This window comes from Garra rufa, chromosome 16, assembly GCF_049309525.1.
Source record: "Garra rufa chromosome 16, GarRuf1.0, whole genome shotgun sequence".
Classification (NCBI taxonomy): Eukaryota; Metazoa; Chordata; class Actinopteri; order Cypriniformes; family Cyprinidae; genus Garra; species Garra rufa.
Genome location: NC_133376.1, coordinates 15,148,152 through 15,164,730, shown reverse-complemented (window position 1 = coordinate 15,164,730; position 16,579 = coordinate 15,148,152). Strand labels below are relative to the sequence as shown.

Here is a 16,579-nt window from a genome sequence, read left to right as displayed (position 1 = left end):
TTTGATGTTAATTTGACATTGACTTAGCATTGGATTTTGGTTATTGAACCTAAAAACAACAAAATATCAACGTCAGCTGACGTCTGTATTGGACATCAAATTAACATTGACATTAGATATTGAACTTACATTTAGTTTTGTTCACCTGACGTCACAACCAAATATCAGTGTCATGTGACGTTGTGTGACTGCTGGGAGGACTTGATTTCATCCAATGAGTTTTTATTGAGTCTTAATAATATTGTTAATATTATTTTTCCTTACACATGCAGCCTTGGTTACGTCAGCAGAACAGAAAATCATTTTAAGAAAGCTTTTATGGTTTAATGAAAGATTGTGAAAACATTTATAATAGCTACCTTCAGAACAATGTACACTGATGAACAGTGCAAAAATAGTGTTTAAGTAGACAGAAGTTCAATTTCACTCTTCGATTTTCTGTTGTATGCAGACTCTTTAATTCCTGCTAAAGAGAACAGAATAGGTTGAGCTGCCTTATTTTAAATCAAAATTAGGACAAGCCTCCAAAGCCTCACTCTCCTCAAATCATAATCACTATAGGAAGAAAAGAAGAAGACAAAAAGCATGTACATGACACGAAACTATAAAGTGCATTTAAACATTTTCTCTAATTAATAATGAAGATGACAACTTAAGATGCAAACCCTTAGCTGGTTTCTTCACTCAAAAGCCTAATAGAATTCTTTGGTCTTCATTATTTTACCACATATTCATAATGTGATGTTACACTAGAGTGCCACCTCTAGCTCATTATGTTTATAATAAGCTTTTTTTCGCAAGCGAACAACCTGTGAATAAGGCCGATGAATACGCCACCGGCTGCCCACAGATCGTACGCTGCAAACCAGAGCGAGAGCGCTGATTGAGGATAAGGTTTTGCTTTTTATAGCCAACTAAATGCAACACAGCAGCCGATCCCGGATCAGCTCGAATCTGATGCTTTATATAGGCTGTGATAGTGACAGACTGGAGTTATTATGCATGTGCAGTGTGTATGTCAGCTTGTGCTGATAAGGATCGCTGAGTGTGATTGCTATCAAAAACAATTGGACAAGAGTTAATTAGCTTTTCTTTTCACGGTTCCCATCGAAAGGATGGAAAACCAAGCATGTTCTTCGCAGGACAGCACGTACGCGCAAGCACGCATACTACATCGAAGACTTTGTCCCGTCCCAGGTGTACAGGAGCTGCGTGTGGTTTGTCCTACTTCCTGTACAGTGTGACTGTACCTCGGATTGTGCGTGAGCATGTGTGTAACGTTGCGACAAACACTGACCCATTTCAATATGCTGTAATATTTACAAGCCCAGATAAGTTTGATCTTTTTCGAGAGAGCAGAAGCTTTTTAATTACAGTCTAAGAAGGGCAGAATTCAAATTTGCACCTTTTAGTTGCCCAGATCAATTAACACCCGTCCCCCAAAGTCAAAGTTTACCACGGGCAAGATCGGACACGAGAAGTGCTGCGTAAAGTGAGTTCATGCGCAGTGCCGCCACTACCACATCACCAAAGTGATCTCGCACAAACGTTCGCAGGCAGACTTCTCTTAAGTGCGCTTGTGAGTGTGTTGCGCGTCGGACGCACGTCCCAGTTTTGGCACTGAGGCGAGTGTGTAGGAACCCAGCGCGTCCTCCTCTCTCTCCTCTAACCTCCTCACAGCGAGACGCACGATTCCACAGGATGCTTCACCATATGCTTCTCTTAACCACTGAGTTTGGGGTTTGGATGTAGGCGATCTATCGGGCGCAGAGCGAGTTCTGGATTTGGATGCTTCGCTGGCACGGCTTTGCGGGTGATGGTGAAGCGCGTCTTGCGCGCTGCCGCACGTTTCCTCGATCTTTCCTCGGGACGTTTGGCAAGGGGAAATGTGAAGAAGGCTTAAAGAATGGCATGTAAACATGGTTTCTGCCAAGAAGGAGATGGTGACTGCGATGTACCCCACTTCTATTTCCACTCTCCTCTACTTTCTGTGCGTGGCGGCTTGGTGAGTTCCAACTGGATGTGAGCGTTACGCATGGCATCTTTACGCCTCGAGGTTACAAACGACAAACTCGGGCGTTTTTGAACTGTTTGTGCTGTTGATTGATACGAAAAATAGGCGTTTGTTTCATGTGTGCGCAATGTTAAAATGCTTCAGTTTGCTCTGTGTTGTTTTTAGCATAAAGAGAATATCTGGACAGATCAGAAAGGATGAGAAATTATACCCGGAAAATTTCACACGCATTCTGGACCGACTTCTGGATGGATACGACAACAGACTCCGACCTGGATTTGGGGGTACGTGCCAAAATCCTCACAATCATTTGGCCAAAAAAAGCGAGAACTAGCTCTCCAAATGGTGTGTTTTTACGCAGGTCGCATGCTGTTTACCAAGTGTTGTTTGTTTGGTGAGGGTTGGTGTCCTCTGAGGGGAGATGGAGGTGTAAGCCAACTCCATATGTCCTTTTGCTGCCCACTTTCTTTCTCTGCTCTCCATGTTTCTATTAGATCGGTGCTGTTTGGTTGTTTAAGCGAGTTTGGTTATGTAATTGCTCCGAGAAAGCCGCTTAATGCACATTTTAAGTAGGAAGAGTACAGCTGTTCGCTTTGTGTGCGTAAACCGCTCACATTCCCCACTCTCTCCTACCGCGCATCAACGTTTTAACCTGTTTTGCGAAGCAAAATGATTCGCTGCTGTGTAACTGATGGTCAGCCGCGACTCATTTTATTGTAGCTCTAGTTTCGAGTACAATAGCAGGTCAGATTTGTCTGTGGTCATTATGCTTGAAACTTCAGAATTAACCCCTTAGAGTGCGCTTTTGAAAGATTTTAAACGCGTGTGTATTTATTAAAATGTAGTACTTTATATCTTAATTAGAAGCAATATTAGATTATATAATGCTTTAGAGATCATTAGTTAGTGTGCATGCACGTTGTTAAAAATTGAATATTTGCAGCCCATATACATAAGCTAGTGATGTATTAATCATTATATAATATTGATTAATGACTTATTAATGAAAGTTACTATATAAAGAAAAAACATCAAGACTTGCTGCACAGGTCACAGTTTCCGCTCTACCCTTTTCCTCATTTTTTAGGCAAGAAATAAATAATCAAATCAAAGACTGTGGATCTCTATGCGTAATGCCAGGATGTGATTGGAGCTCTGGGAATGTAGCTCTGTTTTTTTTTTTATGTAACTTTAGTGAAGAGGCAGAGAGCACATCTCTCCAAACAGAGCAGCACACCCACCTTCACATGACAAGAGCTCTCGAGCGGAGCTGGATCAGGCTGGAGGGGCTTGATCAGCTCTCAGTGAGATGGTGTGGGTTCACAGTTCTAGTAGGATGGCATGAGTTGCCCTTGCCAAAGAATGCAGTGCTTCAGAGATGATAGATATCAGGGCTCGGGCGCGTCTCTTACCACTGGCCTTATTGTCATCGTCTGATTGTTGCACCGTGAGGACTTGAGTTGGAAGAAATGCACTTTTTAAAATACGCTGTATTATGTAATTGTTCACCCAACAATGAAAATGCACTTTAATGTCCTTGCAAACCTGTTATTATTTCTGTGGAAACATAAAGATAGCAAATTTGATTAATGGTGCATGGACAAAAAAGCATCCTAAAAGTAGTCTGACTTGTCCACAAGTCTTCAGAAATCTGTGGCTCAAGGGAAAGATTTTTTGTAAATGACAAGCTACATTTTGAGTATACGGCTTCAGATGATTTGGAACATAGAGCATGAGTCATACTGACTATTTTATGATATTCAAAATGTTTTTTGGTACTTCCTAGAGCTTGACTAATGACACCACTGAAAAGAAATGAAGGATTTACTTTGAAACATTTTTCACAAATATTTCTCAAAATCTTCAGAAATTGCTAATAAATTTAGCAAATAATTACAAAGAAACAGCAGTTAACGCATAAGTGGAAAAACTGAAATAGTATTTTCTTGTCAAATGTACTTCAGTAATCTTTGGTTTATTTACATTACATCAAAATATATTTTTTTTTACTCTGCATGAACTGTTGTTATATCGAAAAAAGCTGTGTGAAAATTTTCCTTCTGGGTTTTACAGATGAACTAACATGGTTTGGAACATTTTTTGAGAAAAAAAAAAAAACTAAAAAAGCAAGAAAGAAAAATAAATATTGCTTAGTGTTTGCTCAGGAGACGTGAAGTTCTCAGTTATGTTTAATTTATACTAAAAATTTTAAAATCCATATAAATAATAGTAACAAATGAGATAACTGGCATGCGCTACGAGTATAGAGCTAAAGTGAATGTGAAAGCAGCTTCGTATTCAAAGAATTTGATGAGAAAAGTTTGAGTTCGCATTGAGACCTTTGACTTTTGTTTGCATACATTCTTAAAAATAAAGGTTCTTTATTGGCATCGGTTCCATGAAGAACCTTGAACATCCATAGAACCTTTCAAATGCATTATATAGATTTTTAATATGTTCTTCAAAATGGTTAAATTGTAAGAATTGTTTTCTGAAAGGTTCAATAGGGAACCAAAATGATTCTTTTATGGCATCACTGCAAAAACACCCTTTTGGAACCTTTATTTTTATGAGTGTACTTTGGTCAATTTTTGGCAAATCTTCGCAGTTTGAGACACTGTTGAGATCTCTTGAATCTCTAGAGGAGATCTGAAAGCAGGAGACCAAATAAACCTCCATTTACTTTGAGTTTAATCTCATATAGGAGAAGCATTTGCGATATTAAGAAGATCTCTCTTTTGATTTTTGTGTGCAGTGGACTGAGTGAGATTGTTCCTGTCTTTCATACTTCTGTAGAATTCATGGTTGTCAACTGTGAGAGATGCTCAGAGTGTCTGTTTAATGACAGATAATCCACTTTCTTGTGTTTGACTGAAGGCACTTCACTCTCAAGTGATTTACTCAAGCATCTATCAGAGAGCCTCTAGAACATTAGGAGTTAAACCCTTACAAGTTCAACCAATGAGACGCTTCAGTGATTAATCATGTGATTTAGAGCTCTGAGTGCCCGAGTCTGTTTGTCTGACACTTTTGGTCTTTATTTGTTAATTTATTTTTTTAAATTTCTCTCCACAAGAATGTGTTAAAAGTAGATAAATAAGTGATAAATAGTTTCAGTCAGAGAAAACTGGGAAAAGATAAATCCAAACTGAGCCAATTTCCTTTCCTAATAGACAGTCCTGGTCATTTTGTGCAGTATTTGTACGTTTTTAAGAAAAAATCGTCATAATCTGCCTCAGAATTGACTTTCCCTTTGGCTGATGTCACATCCAAGATGTAGATGAGTTTGTTTCTTCATCAGAGCAGATTTGGAAAAATTTAGGATCACTTGCTCACAAATGGATGCTCTGCAGTGAATGGGTGTCATCAGAATGAGAGTCCAAACAGTTGATAAAAACATCACCATAATCCACAAGTTATGCACAGCACTCCAGTCCATCAATCAATATCTTGTAAGCAAAAGCAAAAAAGCAAAAGCTGATTGTTTATGAGAAACAAATCCATCAATATTAGAACAAGTTAAAAATATCCTAATGATGTTTTTATCAACTGTTTGGACTCTCATTCTGACGGCACCCATTCACTGCACAGGATCCATTAGTGAGCAAGTGATATAACGCTAAATTTCTTCAAATCTGTTCTGAGGAAACAAACTCATCTACATCTTTAATGGCCTGAGGGTGAATTTTCAACCAGTTTTCATCTTTGGGCGAACTATTCCTTTGATGTTAATACTGTAATACAGTAGGTAATGCATCCTTTCTAAAATGTTAAGACTAGTTATCTAATGTTGTAATCCTGTCAAAAAGGTTACACAATATTGGCAAATACTCACATTTAGCTCTGATTTAGTTTTAATATGAAACACACACTTTACACCATCAAATAGATTCCTAATTGATCAAATCAAATCCTGTCCAACATTTTTTCACTTTGTAAGTCAAATAAGGTTTTGGTCTTATTCACAGATCACATCAGTTGCATTTGCATTTATTTCAGATTTACTTCTAGTCAAGATGTTTAATGTGATTCTGATTTCTGTGTCTAACCAGGTCCAGTGACGGAAGTGAAAACCGATATTTACGTCACAAGTTTTGGCCCAGTTTCCGACGTGGAGATGGTGAGCGTTCTGAGATGTTTATTATTATGTGCGAACAGGTTGGATTTGTGTGTGTACATGTATGTGTGCACGAGCAGCTGTTATATAAGGTGTCATATCCGTCCGCTGAGATATGATTAAAATAAATAATTCAGGCAGGTTGCCATTTAGATCAATGCAAGGTGCAGTTATCTGCTTAGTCAGAGTGAATCAAATACAGTGTGGTAGAGATTCAAAAAATGTGATTGAGTCAACAATTTCAGCAGGTATTTTCCCCTGAGAACAATATCAGGTTCAACACCTTGAACAAGAGCACAACAGCACTAAATGTAACCAAACAGTGTTCACCTCAGATTGCTACCAGCTGTGGTAAAAATACACAAAAGGGCATTCTTAATGCATTTAACTTCCGTAATGTCATATATTTCCAGGTGTGAAACTGTATATTCAGCTGGTTTTCTGCAGTATACTGAAAAAAAAGTGTAGAAACACTTTCCCCTCAGTAATTGTGACAAATAATTACAAAGACACAGCAAGTAAAACATTTCATTAAGTTTAAAATTTTGAAGTAGAAAAAATGAAATGGTATTTGCTTGTAAAACATACAATAATCTTTGAAAGATCACTTTTTTACTGAGTATTTGATTGGCTCTTTAGAAAATACAACAATATTATTGTTTTTTGCTATTTTGCCCCACCCACACAACCTTGACTGCGATAAGAGAAAAGAAAAAAGTTGTTTCAGATATGCAAAAAGTTGATTTTTGATGTAAGATTATGAAAATAAATGTTATTTAACAGAATAAAGTCAACTAATTAATGGTGTAGAATAAAATCAGGGACATTTCTTTAAAAAAAGTATATAGGGCTTTGATTTGACACTGTTTTTAGGAGTTAAGAATTTTCGCACGTTAAAAAAATAAACGTTGTGTAAAGAAAAATTCTAATGAGATTTGTTTTTCCTTTGTTTTTGCATCTGTAGCAAGCATTTTGATAGGAAGGGATGACGAATACAGAAAAAAAAATAGTGTGCAATGACCTTTACAGGGGAATTTTTTACAAGGATGTTTTTAAAAAGTAAGTGTAGTTCATTTAGATTTTATGTTTTACAGGGTACAGAGGATTTTTATATAAGGAAATTCTGTATTGGAGAATTTTGATTGAAAATGCTTGAGTTCATGAGACCTTTGACTTTATATTGCTTGGTATTTTAGTGAATCTGCACAGTTTAAGATACTTTTTAATTTACATATTTATTTAAATAAATAGGGTTCATTTTGATTTTATGCTGTTTTTATGGGGTTAAGGGGTTACAGAGCATTTTGTACTTTCTTGGAAGAAATTGATGAGAAAGTCTTGAGTTCATATCAAGTTTACTCTAAAAAGTAAATAGGGTTCATTTTGATGTTATGTTTGTTTTTAAGGGTTACAGGGGATTTTGGCAGGAGCAGTTTATCAGCATGAGGAGGTGTTTGTTTAAGTGTCTAGACCATGTTTTGCAAGATTATGGTGGATTTTTGAGCTTTTTTAATTGAGTTGCTTTTTACAAAACCACTCTAATGAAGCATACTGTCAGAAATAAGCCAGATTGATTTGCGTGCAGTTTTGACTGCTCTGTATTTGTGTTTTCCCTCCAGGAGTACACCATGGACGTGTTCTTCCGCCAGACGTGGGTGGATAGGCGGTTAAGGTATGAAGGCCCGGTGGAGATCCTCCGGCTAAACAACCTGATGGTGACCAAAGTCTGGACCCCCGACACGTTCTTCAGGAACGGCAAAAGATCCGTGGCTCACAACATGACGGCACCCAACAGACTCTTCCGAATCATGAAGAACGGCACCATCCTGTACACTATGAGGTACAGCACACATCCGTCCAGTCCTGAGTCCGATTTACGCTGAAGAGACTTTGGCAGGCTGTGTTTGCTCGTGGGTGACCGTCGTTTTGCCAAGTAGGATGTGTTCCTGGATCATCTTTTGTTGGTCCTGCAACAGCATTTGTGTTCAGTGGAAAATGGCAGGTTGAGATGAATGTTGGTGAAGCCTCAAACACCGCCCTGAGGCTAACACTACAATACTCGATCCAGGAACATGTCTAACTCGGTGTAAAGAACTTTGAAGGTGTTGCTAGATATCACATCTATATTTTAACCACTTCATCTGTGTTTTTTCCACAGGTTGACAATAATTGCAGAATGTCCAATGAAGCTCGTCAATTTCCCGATGGATGGCCACTCATGTCCTCTGAAGTTCGGCAGCTGTGAGGATTACACTTTATATATGTTGATTTGTTTCATCCCACAAACCACTAAAGCATGATTTGAGAGTATTTCAGAGTAAAGGAACGTGGCAGTTTAAATGACGTTTGTGGAGTGCGAAGAACAGCATTACTTATGAAGCATTTCTTGAAGAGCACTGAAATAATCCCTTCTTTAAAAATGGATTTCTCTCTCTCTTCACTGTCAGATGACTAAACAATTCATACAGGGAACAGAATTGATTATTTAAGGCTTTCTTTTGTGTGTAGACCCCCTACAAATTCAGAATTTAAGTTCATCCATATGCTAGTGTACACCTAAAAGCTGACAAAATGTACTTTTAGCATGCAAATGTAAAATTCACAGAAAACGACCAAACCTATTAATGACTTAAAATTGGGTCTTAGCAGTGTGTGGACACAACCACCATTTCCAAAAACCTAAACAATCTTAATTATCAACCCGATTTGATTTTCTGAGCAGTATGATGTCATACTGTTCAGGCCCCACCCATGACCACTGACGAACTGTCCTGTATTATCATATTCCCGCCCTCAGCCAGTTTTACGCTTTCCACCTGTATTTGGATGTAAAAGTGAAATTAAGAGTCTTTATTTTCTCCCGACATGACAGCCACTGAGGATGCAGTGGATTCGTTTTGTTTTTGATGGTAACGCATCAACAAATACACCAAAAAAAAAAAAAAAAAACAGAAGTGAGGGGCAGGGTGAGCAGTAGCTCATTATCATTTAAAGAGCCATGCACTGAAGCGGGTCTTTGTGAACAGAGCTGTTTTTGACAAGGTAAAAAAGGATGTTGTTTTGAATTTTAAAGGTGCCATAAAATGGAAAACTGTATTTACCTTGGCATAGTTGAATAATAACAGTTCTGTACATGGACATGACATACTATGAGTCTCAAACACCATCGTTTCCTCCTTCTTATATAAATCTGGTGTTTGCAAAAGACCACTGAAAAAGAGACTAATTCCAACATAACATGGACTATTACGTAATAGTTGCGATCAATAGTTAATAGTTAATAGTTAGTTAATAGTTAATAGTTAGCCCCCAACATTTTCATAGCCGTCATCAGACGTTCTGCGAGGGCAATAGCGAAAATGGCAGATCACGGGAATAAATGTTATGTTCCAGGTTGTGAAGGAGATGTTAAGTGCAGGGATGGGTTGGTGTCTGTACTCACAAAGGCACAGAAAACAAAAGGTGTTCTAATAAAATAAGGCGAACCACTGAAGGGACATGGTTAGCTTAATGCTAGCGGTAGCCTGTAACATTGCAGTACATAAGATTTCACTTACCACATAAACAGAGAGATGGCTGTGCGGACAATGGCGAATGATTTACAGATTCTGAGCATCACTAACAAGCATCTAAACTTGTAAAATATGTGGTAAGTACTGCCGCTGTAGTATAATGTTACACAGAGCACATGCGAACGCAAAAGTGAAAGTAAAATGATCGTGCATTCAAAACAGAAGTTTCAATGACCTGAATAATAGCGGCTCGAACGCCGTGATTAAATATATATTTTCCTCCATGTGCGAGCTACTGAATGAGCTGCTCTTTGAAACAGCCAATCAGAGCAGAGCTCATCATTATTATTTATGAACCTTCCAAATAAGGCAATAACAGATCATTTCATTCTAGGGACAAATCCTAGGGTTGTAAATGGACTTGTAAAACCGTTTCATATACCTTCTATGTAGATATCAGAGAACAATTTAAAATATTGTATTAATGCATTCTATGGCACCTTTAAACAAAGTATACAGGTATTTAATGAAGACCCTAAAGAATCATACCAACTTTTTTGTGGAAAATGGGCATTTGATGTCCTCTTTAAATAGCTGGCAGTATTCAATGTACACTGCATGGTATGCAGTAAGAAGTAGTCTAGTGTTGCATTTTTAACATCCTAGAGTTTTTTTATAGGTACACAATATTGTTGCCCTGGCTGCTAGTTTAAACACTGAATAGTTTTTCATCTGGAATTACTTTTTCACAGTTGGCTAAGCAATTGTAAACTTAATGGGTTCATTCTTTTGTTTGGGAGGGAAAGAAATGCATATATAAATATATACACAGTATATAAGCTACAAGTTTAATTTAAGAGCAAATACCTTAGAGGACTGAAAACAGTTCTTCCCCACAAGGAGAAATTACTTTTCCTCCAAGTGTGTAAATAGAGAGTTGGTTCATATTCTAAAAACTGAACAAAGAATCTCTATATCAGCAAGACTGTTCATGACAGTCGGTCAGCAAAAATGAAAACGAAAACGTGAAAAAAGAGTTGAGGTACAGAAAGAGAAATCTGAAAAGAAGGCGTAATCTCAAATGGGAATATGTGGCAGGTGGGTAGGGCTCTTTTATGGAGACTGCTGGAAGATCTGGAGATAAAATCAGTCCAGAGAGCTCCTGCTGGCGCATTATGACATTGTGATGGAGGACGATCTCGATGTTTTGGTTTTTTTAGTGGTGGCTGCACTAATATGCTGACGGATATTTCACGCTCTCTTCTTTGTCTTATACATCTTCCTGTTCTTTCTCTGGGCCGGAGGGGAAGCATCTAGACAGAGAGCTGTTCGTCCCCTGTAGAGTCGAGAAGGTCACCACAGCTTTCCCTCCTGCCCCGGGACAGCGCAGACCTATAACGGCTCTTGTTTTTATATTACACTCTTTTCTTTGCACTCTGATACAGTTTTCTCAGTTTTCTGCTCCTTTCTGCTCTAATGTCATGCCATTCTCTTTCTTCTGTGTTCATTAGTTACGTGTGCTCAGGTTACTATCAATCAGAGTTAGGGTCAGTGATTTGAACTATACTAAACCTTACTGTACACAGTTGAGGTCAAAAGTTTACACTCCCCTTTCAGAATCTGCAAAATGTTATTCTACCAAAATAAGAGGGATCATACAAAATGCATGTTATTTTTTTTATTTAGTAAGATATTTCACATAAAAGATGTTTACATATAGTCCACAAGAAAAAATAGCTGAATTTATAAAAATTACCCTGTTCAAAAGTTTACATCCCCTTGATTCAAAGAATTTGTGGGACCTGAAGGATCTTTCTGAAGAACAGCGGGCAGTTTAACTGTTCAGGACAAACAAGGGACTCATTAACAACTATCACTAAACAAAAAACAGCTGTGATAACAACACATTATTAAGAGTCAAGTGTATGTAAACTTTTGAACAGGGTGATTTTTATAAATTCAACTATTATTTGCTCTTGTGGACTATATGTAAACATCTTTAATTTAAAATATCTTATTTAGGTCAGCACTAAATAAACAATAACATGCATTTTGTACCATACCATTCCTCTTATTTTGGTAAAATAATTAACATTTTGCAGATTCTGAAAATGGGAAACTTTTGTAAACTTTTGACCCTTAACTGTAATGTACATTTATGAAGAGAGAGAGAGAGAGAGAGAGAGAGAGAGAGAGAGAGAGAGAGAGCGCAAAGCGGCCATTTGTAATGTGCAAGGCTTTCTATGTCATACACTTCTATTTATTTTTAGCTTTACAAAACAGCTTGTTATGTTGATTTATATTGCAAACTGGTGTTTCTTACCATACTAGTTTAATGTGTTGTCGTAATTATAAAACAAACTGGTTTGTAACGAATATACTTTAGCGTTTATTGCACTTTCTTACTTCTGCGTTCTTCCGCCACAATAAAAACTCATTGCTTTAATGTTTGAAAAAGAAGAGATTAAGTCAGGCATAAATATTGGTATTGTAATTTTACAGTTGTAATGTAAATTAAAATTATTATTATTATGATTATTATATGATTTAAATCTGAAATATAAAATGTATTATTTGTGACCCTGGTCCACAAAACCAGTCATAAGTAGCACGGGTATATTTGCATGGGTCAAAATTATAAATTTTTCTTTTATGCCAAAAATCATTAGAATATTAAGTAAAGATCATGTTCCATGAAGATATTTTGTAAATGTCCTACCGCAAATATATCAAAATCTAATTTTGATTATGCATTGCTAAGAACTTAATTTGGACAACTTTAAAGACGATTTTTGATTATGCACCCTCAGATTTCCAGATAAATAGTTGTATCATAACAAACCATCCATCAATAGAAAAGCTTATTTATAGCTTTCAGATGATCTATAAATCTCGATTAAAAAAAGACCCTTATGACTGGTTTTGTGGTCCAGGTTCACATTTTACACTGAAATACTACAATAGAAATAGCCACTATTATTTTAATTTAGAGATACAATATAATAATAAACATAAACATAAACATAATAATAATAATAATAATAATAATAATAATAATAATAATAATAATAATAATAATAATAAGTTTATTATACAGACAATTATGATTATTTATTGTCATATTTAAATACAATTACAACATTTTGACAAATTTCCTAAAAAGTTCTAAAAACAAGCACAGCAAATCTCAAGCGTTTCAAATTTTAAAAAAGCATTTTAAATCAAATCTCAATTTTTGGTAACACTTTACAAAAAGGTGCCATTTGTTACCATTAGTTAATGTATTAACTAACATGAATGAACAATCAAGAATACATTTATTACGGTATTTTTTCATCTTTGTTAATGTTAGTTAATAAAAATACAGTTGTTCATTAGTAACTAATGTTAACTAATGAACCTTATTGTGTAAGTGTTACCAAATTTTTTTTTTAAAAATAAAATAAAATAAATACTAAACTTTTTTTTTTTTTTTTTTTTTTTTTTTTTTTTTGTTCGGGTTCATTTCTTTATATTATTTTTATTATTAATTTCTATTAATTTGATATTATTTTTTGTTGTATTTGATTTTATTTCAGTTAATGTTTATTTTGTTCCAAGTAACGAAACCTGTTTTAATTTAGCTAACTTTACTAACCCTGAAAACAACTTTGCAATGTTCTGGCATCCAGAAAGAAACCTTAAGCATCGTGACAAAAACTTTTATGCTGACAAGTTTGAGTCCTCAGAAAATACTTTGTAATTATGCTCTAGTTTTACTGATCCATCTTTCTCTCCCGCATGGGTTCGTTCAATTCCCCTCGAAAGATTCTGCCATGCCCAGCGTGACTTTGGATCAAAACTCGCTTAGTCTCTCTGTCCCCTCTCTCTTCTCTCTTGCGCTCTCTTTCTATTTTCATGGGGTTGTTGGTGGGTGTCTTGGAAGCCCTTCCTCTGCTCTATTTCCCAGTGTGTGGGGGTTCAGAAGCAGAAATGGAGAAAGACACAGTGAGGAGTGAGAGAAAAAAAAAAAGAGAATTAAGGAAGATAGAGATGATGATGATGATGACGATCTCAAAGGAGGACAGGAGCGCGGGGAACGTGCCGACGGACTCCTGGATGTGCAGTCGGTCTCTACTCCGAGAGCCTGAGTCGTTTGATGTATGGATTTCTCCTCCATAAATGAAATCTGTCTGATTCCGAGCAGGAGAACATCTCAGCGGATCTGATTTCTGTGTCAGGATGATTGTTCAGCTTGGCTCGGATTTGAGATTGGCACGCACGGTGGAGGAAGTGGGCAGCAGTGAGGAAAGATCAGTGTCTTAGCGGCGACCGCTCGACCCTGAGCTCGAGGACTAATACGCGCGGTTCCATGCGTAGGCATGCCCACAGGAAGATTTATTGCTCAAAGATTGCTCTTTCATAGCTCAGGAGACGTAATGAAGTTCTCAGATATGTTTAATTGAAGTATTAACTCCTTTATTTCCTTTGGTGAAACAAAAATAGAAAAATCGAGACAGTTGTTGACATGGAAGATGTATACCAAGTTCTTCTGATTGCCAAATTGCAGCAGTCTTTTTTAAATAAACATAAAAAAAGCTACAAAATTTGAAATCATAACTCTCAATATAAACAAATATTTTCCACTCAGCTGCCATTTCCAGCAATATGCCAGCAATTGCCCCATTTGTTTTCGTTTTACCTAAGGCTTTTTTTCTCTGGAGGAAAATCTGAGCATCAGGAGACTGTGGCAGCAGTGTCCATTTACTCGCATTAGTTTTTTTTTTCATTTCCACTGGGATACACTCAATGCCAAAGATAGGGTCTGATTGTTTGTGTTATGCACACATATATTCTATACGTCATGTGAGGACTCTGTTTTGTATGTCAGATGCCTACCCAAAGACTGAGATGATCTACACGTGGACCAAAGGCCCGCAGCATTCTGTGGAGGTCCCAGCTGAGTCGTCCAGCCTGGTACAGTACGACCTGATCGGACAGACTGTATCAAGCGAGACTGTAAAATCCATCACAGGTACAGACACATAACACACTTTCATAATGACTTCAAAATTTTTACTGCAAATATCTTGAAATATACAGTATATGACTGTTCAAACGTTTGGGTTTCTGATAAGATTCTCACCAAGACTGCATTTATTTGATTAAAAATGTCATAAAAACAGTAATATTGTGAAACATTATTCATTCATTCATTTCATTTTATTTAAGTGTCATACACAGAATTTGTGCCCAGCCCACATGGGCTTATAAGACACTGACATTTCAAATAAGAAGATGACCATATACCATTATAAACAATATCATTACATCTTGGGATAGAGCGTTCTTTGCCTTAAAATCCAAGCTTTCTCCACAAATGTTGCGACACTAAACCACTCATTATCAAACAACCAGCCCAACATATCCCCTTCAGACAACCAAAATAAATCAGGATTCTTACATTGAATCTTTTCAAACAAAACATTTCTCAAATCATTATACAAAGGACAGTAAAACATAAAATGAAATTCATCCTCAACTAAACTCAAATCACAGACAGCACAAAGCCGGTCTTCCTCAGGAACCCCTGAGGAATTATAATTTAAAATAAATGTTTTTCTGTGAATATAAGTTAAAATGTAATTTATTACTGTAATGCAACGCTGAATTTTCAGCATCATTACTCCAGTCTTCAGTGTCTCATTATCCTTAAGAAATTCTATGCTGATTTGCATTGATTATTGTCAATGTTGAAAACAGTTGTGCTGCTTAACATATTTTTTCTTGCTTTATGATGTTTTGAAAATATATTTACTGCCACTTTTAAATAATTGAATGCATCCTTGCTGTAAAACTATTAAGAAACTGTACTGACCCCAAACTACTGAACAGCAGTGCTTGCAGTGCTGCAGTGTATTAATATTCCTTGAACATTGTGGTTAGGATTTGGTTTAAACCACAAACTCTACATGTTAAATTAACAATTAATTCAGCTCAAACTCTATACCTGTTTAGGGTATATAGTTTTTGAGTTTTGTCATGTTTAAAGGGATAGTCTATCCAAAAATGAAAATCCTGTCATTAATTGTTGTAATGGTTCCTCAATATAATTGTTCTATAATGGTTCTTTAGAACTTCTGCATAATGATAAGCCAGCTCATGAACTTCAGCTGAAGCTCATTTTATATGTGCTTTATATAGGTAAACACTCTTGAGACTCCTCTACTGCTTCATTCTTATCAGGAGCAGAGAAAAATAGTTATTGCAACATTGTAAATAATGATAGCAGCATGAACATTCAGTTTCATACTATTTAACAACATATAATTTAAATGCCGAACCTGGTAATCCCAGAAGAGTACCTGCATAATTGTACATTTATAAATGCTGAGAGCGAAACACTATCATAACGTGTTTAGGCTAACGCTAGCTAGCTAGCGATACTTCTCTTTAAGGACATCTTAATCGTATTCTTGATAATCAGTAACTTGCTTTCATAGCATGAACACATTTTTAATATCTTGTAATATTTTAAAGCCTTTATTGTTTTTAAATTCTACAGCTGTGAAATAAAATTAACTTAAAAGATTCACTTTTCATTCATAAAGAAGACATGGAAAAAAATGTCTTTTCACAGAAAACAACATCTTTTTATAATGAAAATGACACGAAATTACCCATATAACCAGAAGAGTGCAGCAGAGGATCAATCATTGGCTGCAGCTTTCATTTCAACTCCCTAGTTTTTTCAAGACATCTTGCTTTTCAATTTATTATAAAATTACTAGTATAATAAATTGTAGTACTTTTACTGCACTGAAGTATATAGTATAGCAAGCAAAGCAAAAATTGTATATAATTTAATAACTACATCTTTTAAGCTTTATCTTGAACTGTAAAAGCTATTAAATAGCCTATAATTAACCAACACAAACTTGTTACTGCTGTTTTGTT

At 36.3% G+C, this 16,579-nt stretch overlaps 1 protein-coding gene across 1 annotated transcript in view; it reads left to right on the top strand.

Moving 5' to 3' along the window:
- Positions 1-1,563: 1,563 nt before the first annotated feature.
- The window catches only part of gabra4 (gamma-aminobutyric acid type A receptor subunit alpha4), a 62,447-nt gene continuing 47,431 nt past the window's right edge, over positions 1,564-16,579 (top strand). Inside the window, 6 exon segments of the mRNA XM_073820123.1 lie at positions 1,564-2,005; positions 2,180-2,298; positions 6,067-6,134; positions 7,751-7,971; positions 8,290-8,372; positions 14,514-14,657. Of these exon segments, the coding sequence (XP_073676224.1) occupies positions 1,920-2,005; positions 2,180-2,298; positions 6,067-6,134; positions 7,751-7,971; positions 8,290-8,372; positions 14,514-14,657 (721 nt within the window). The 5' untranslated portion in view covers positions 1,564-1,919.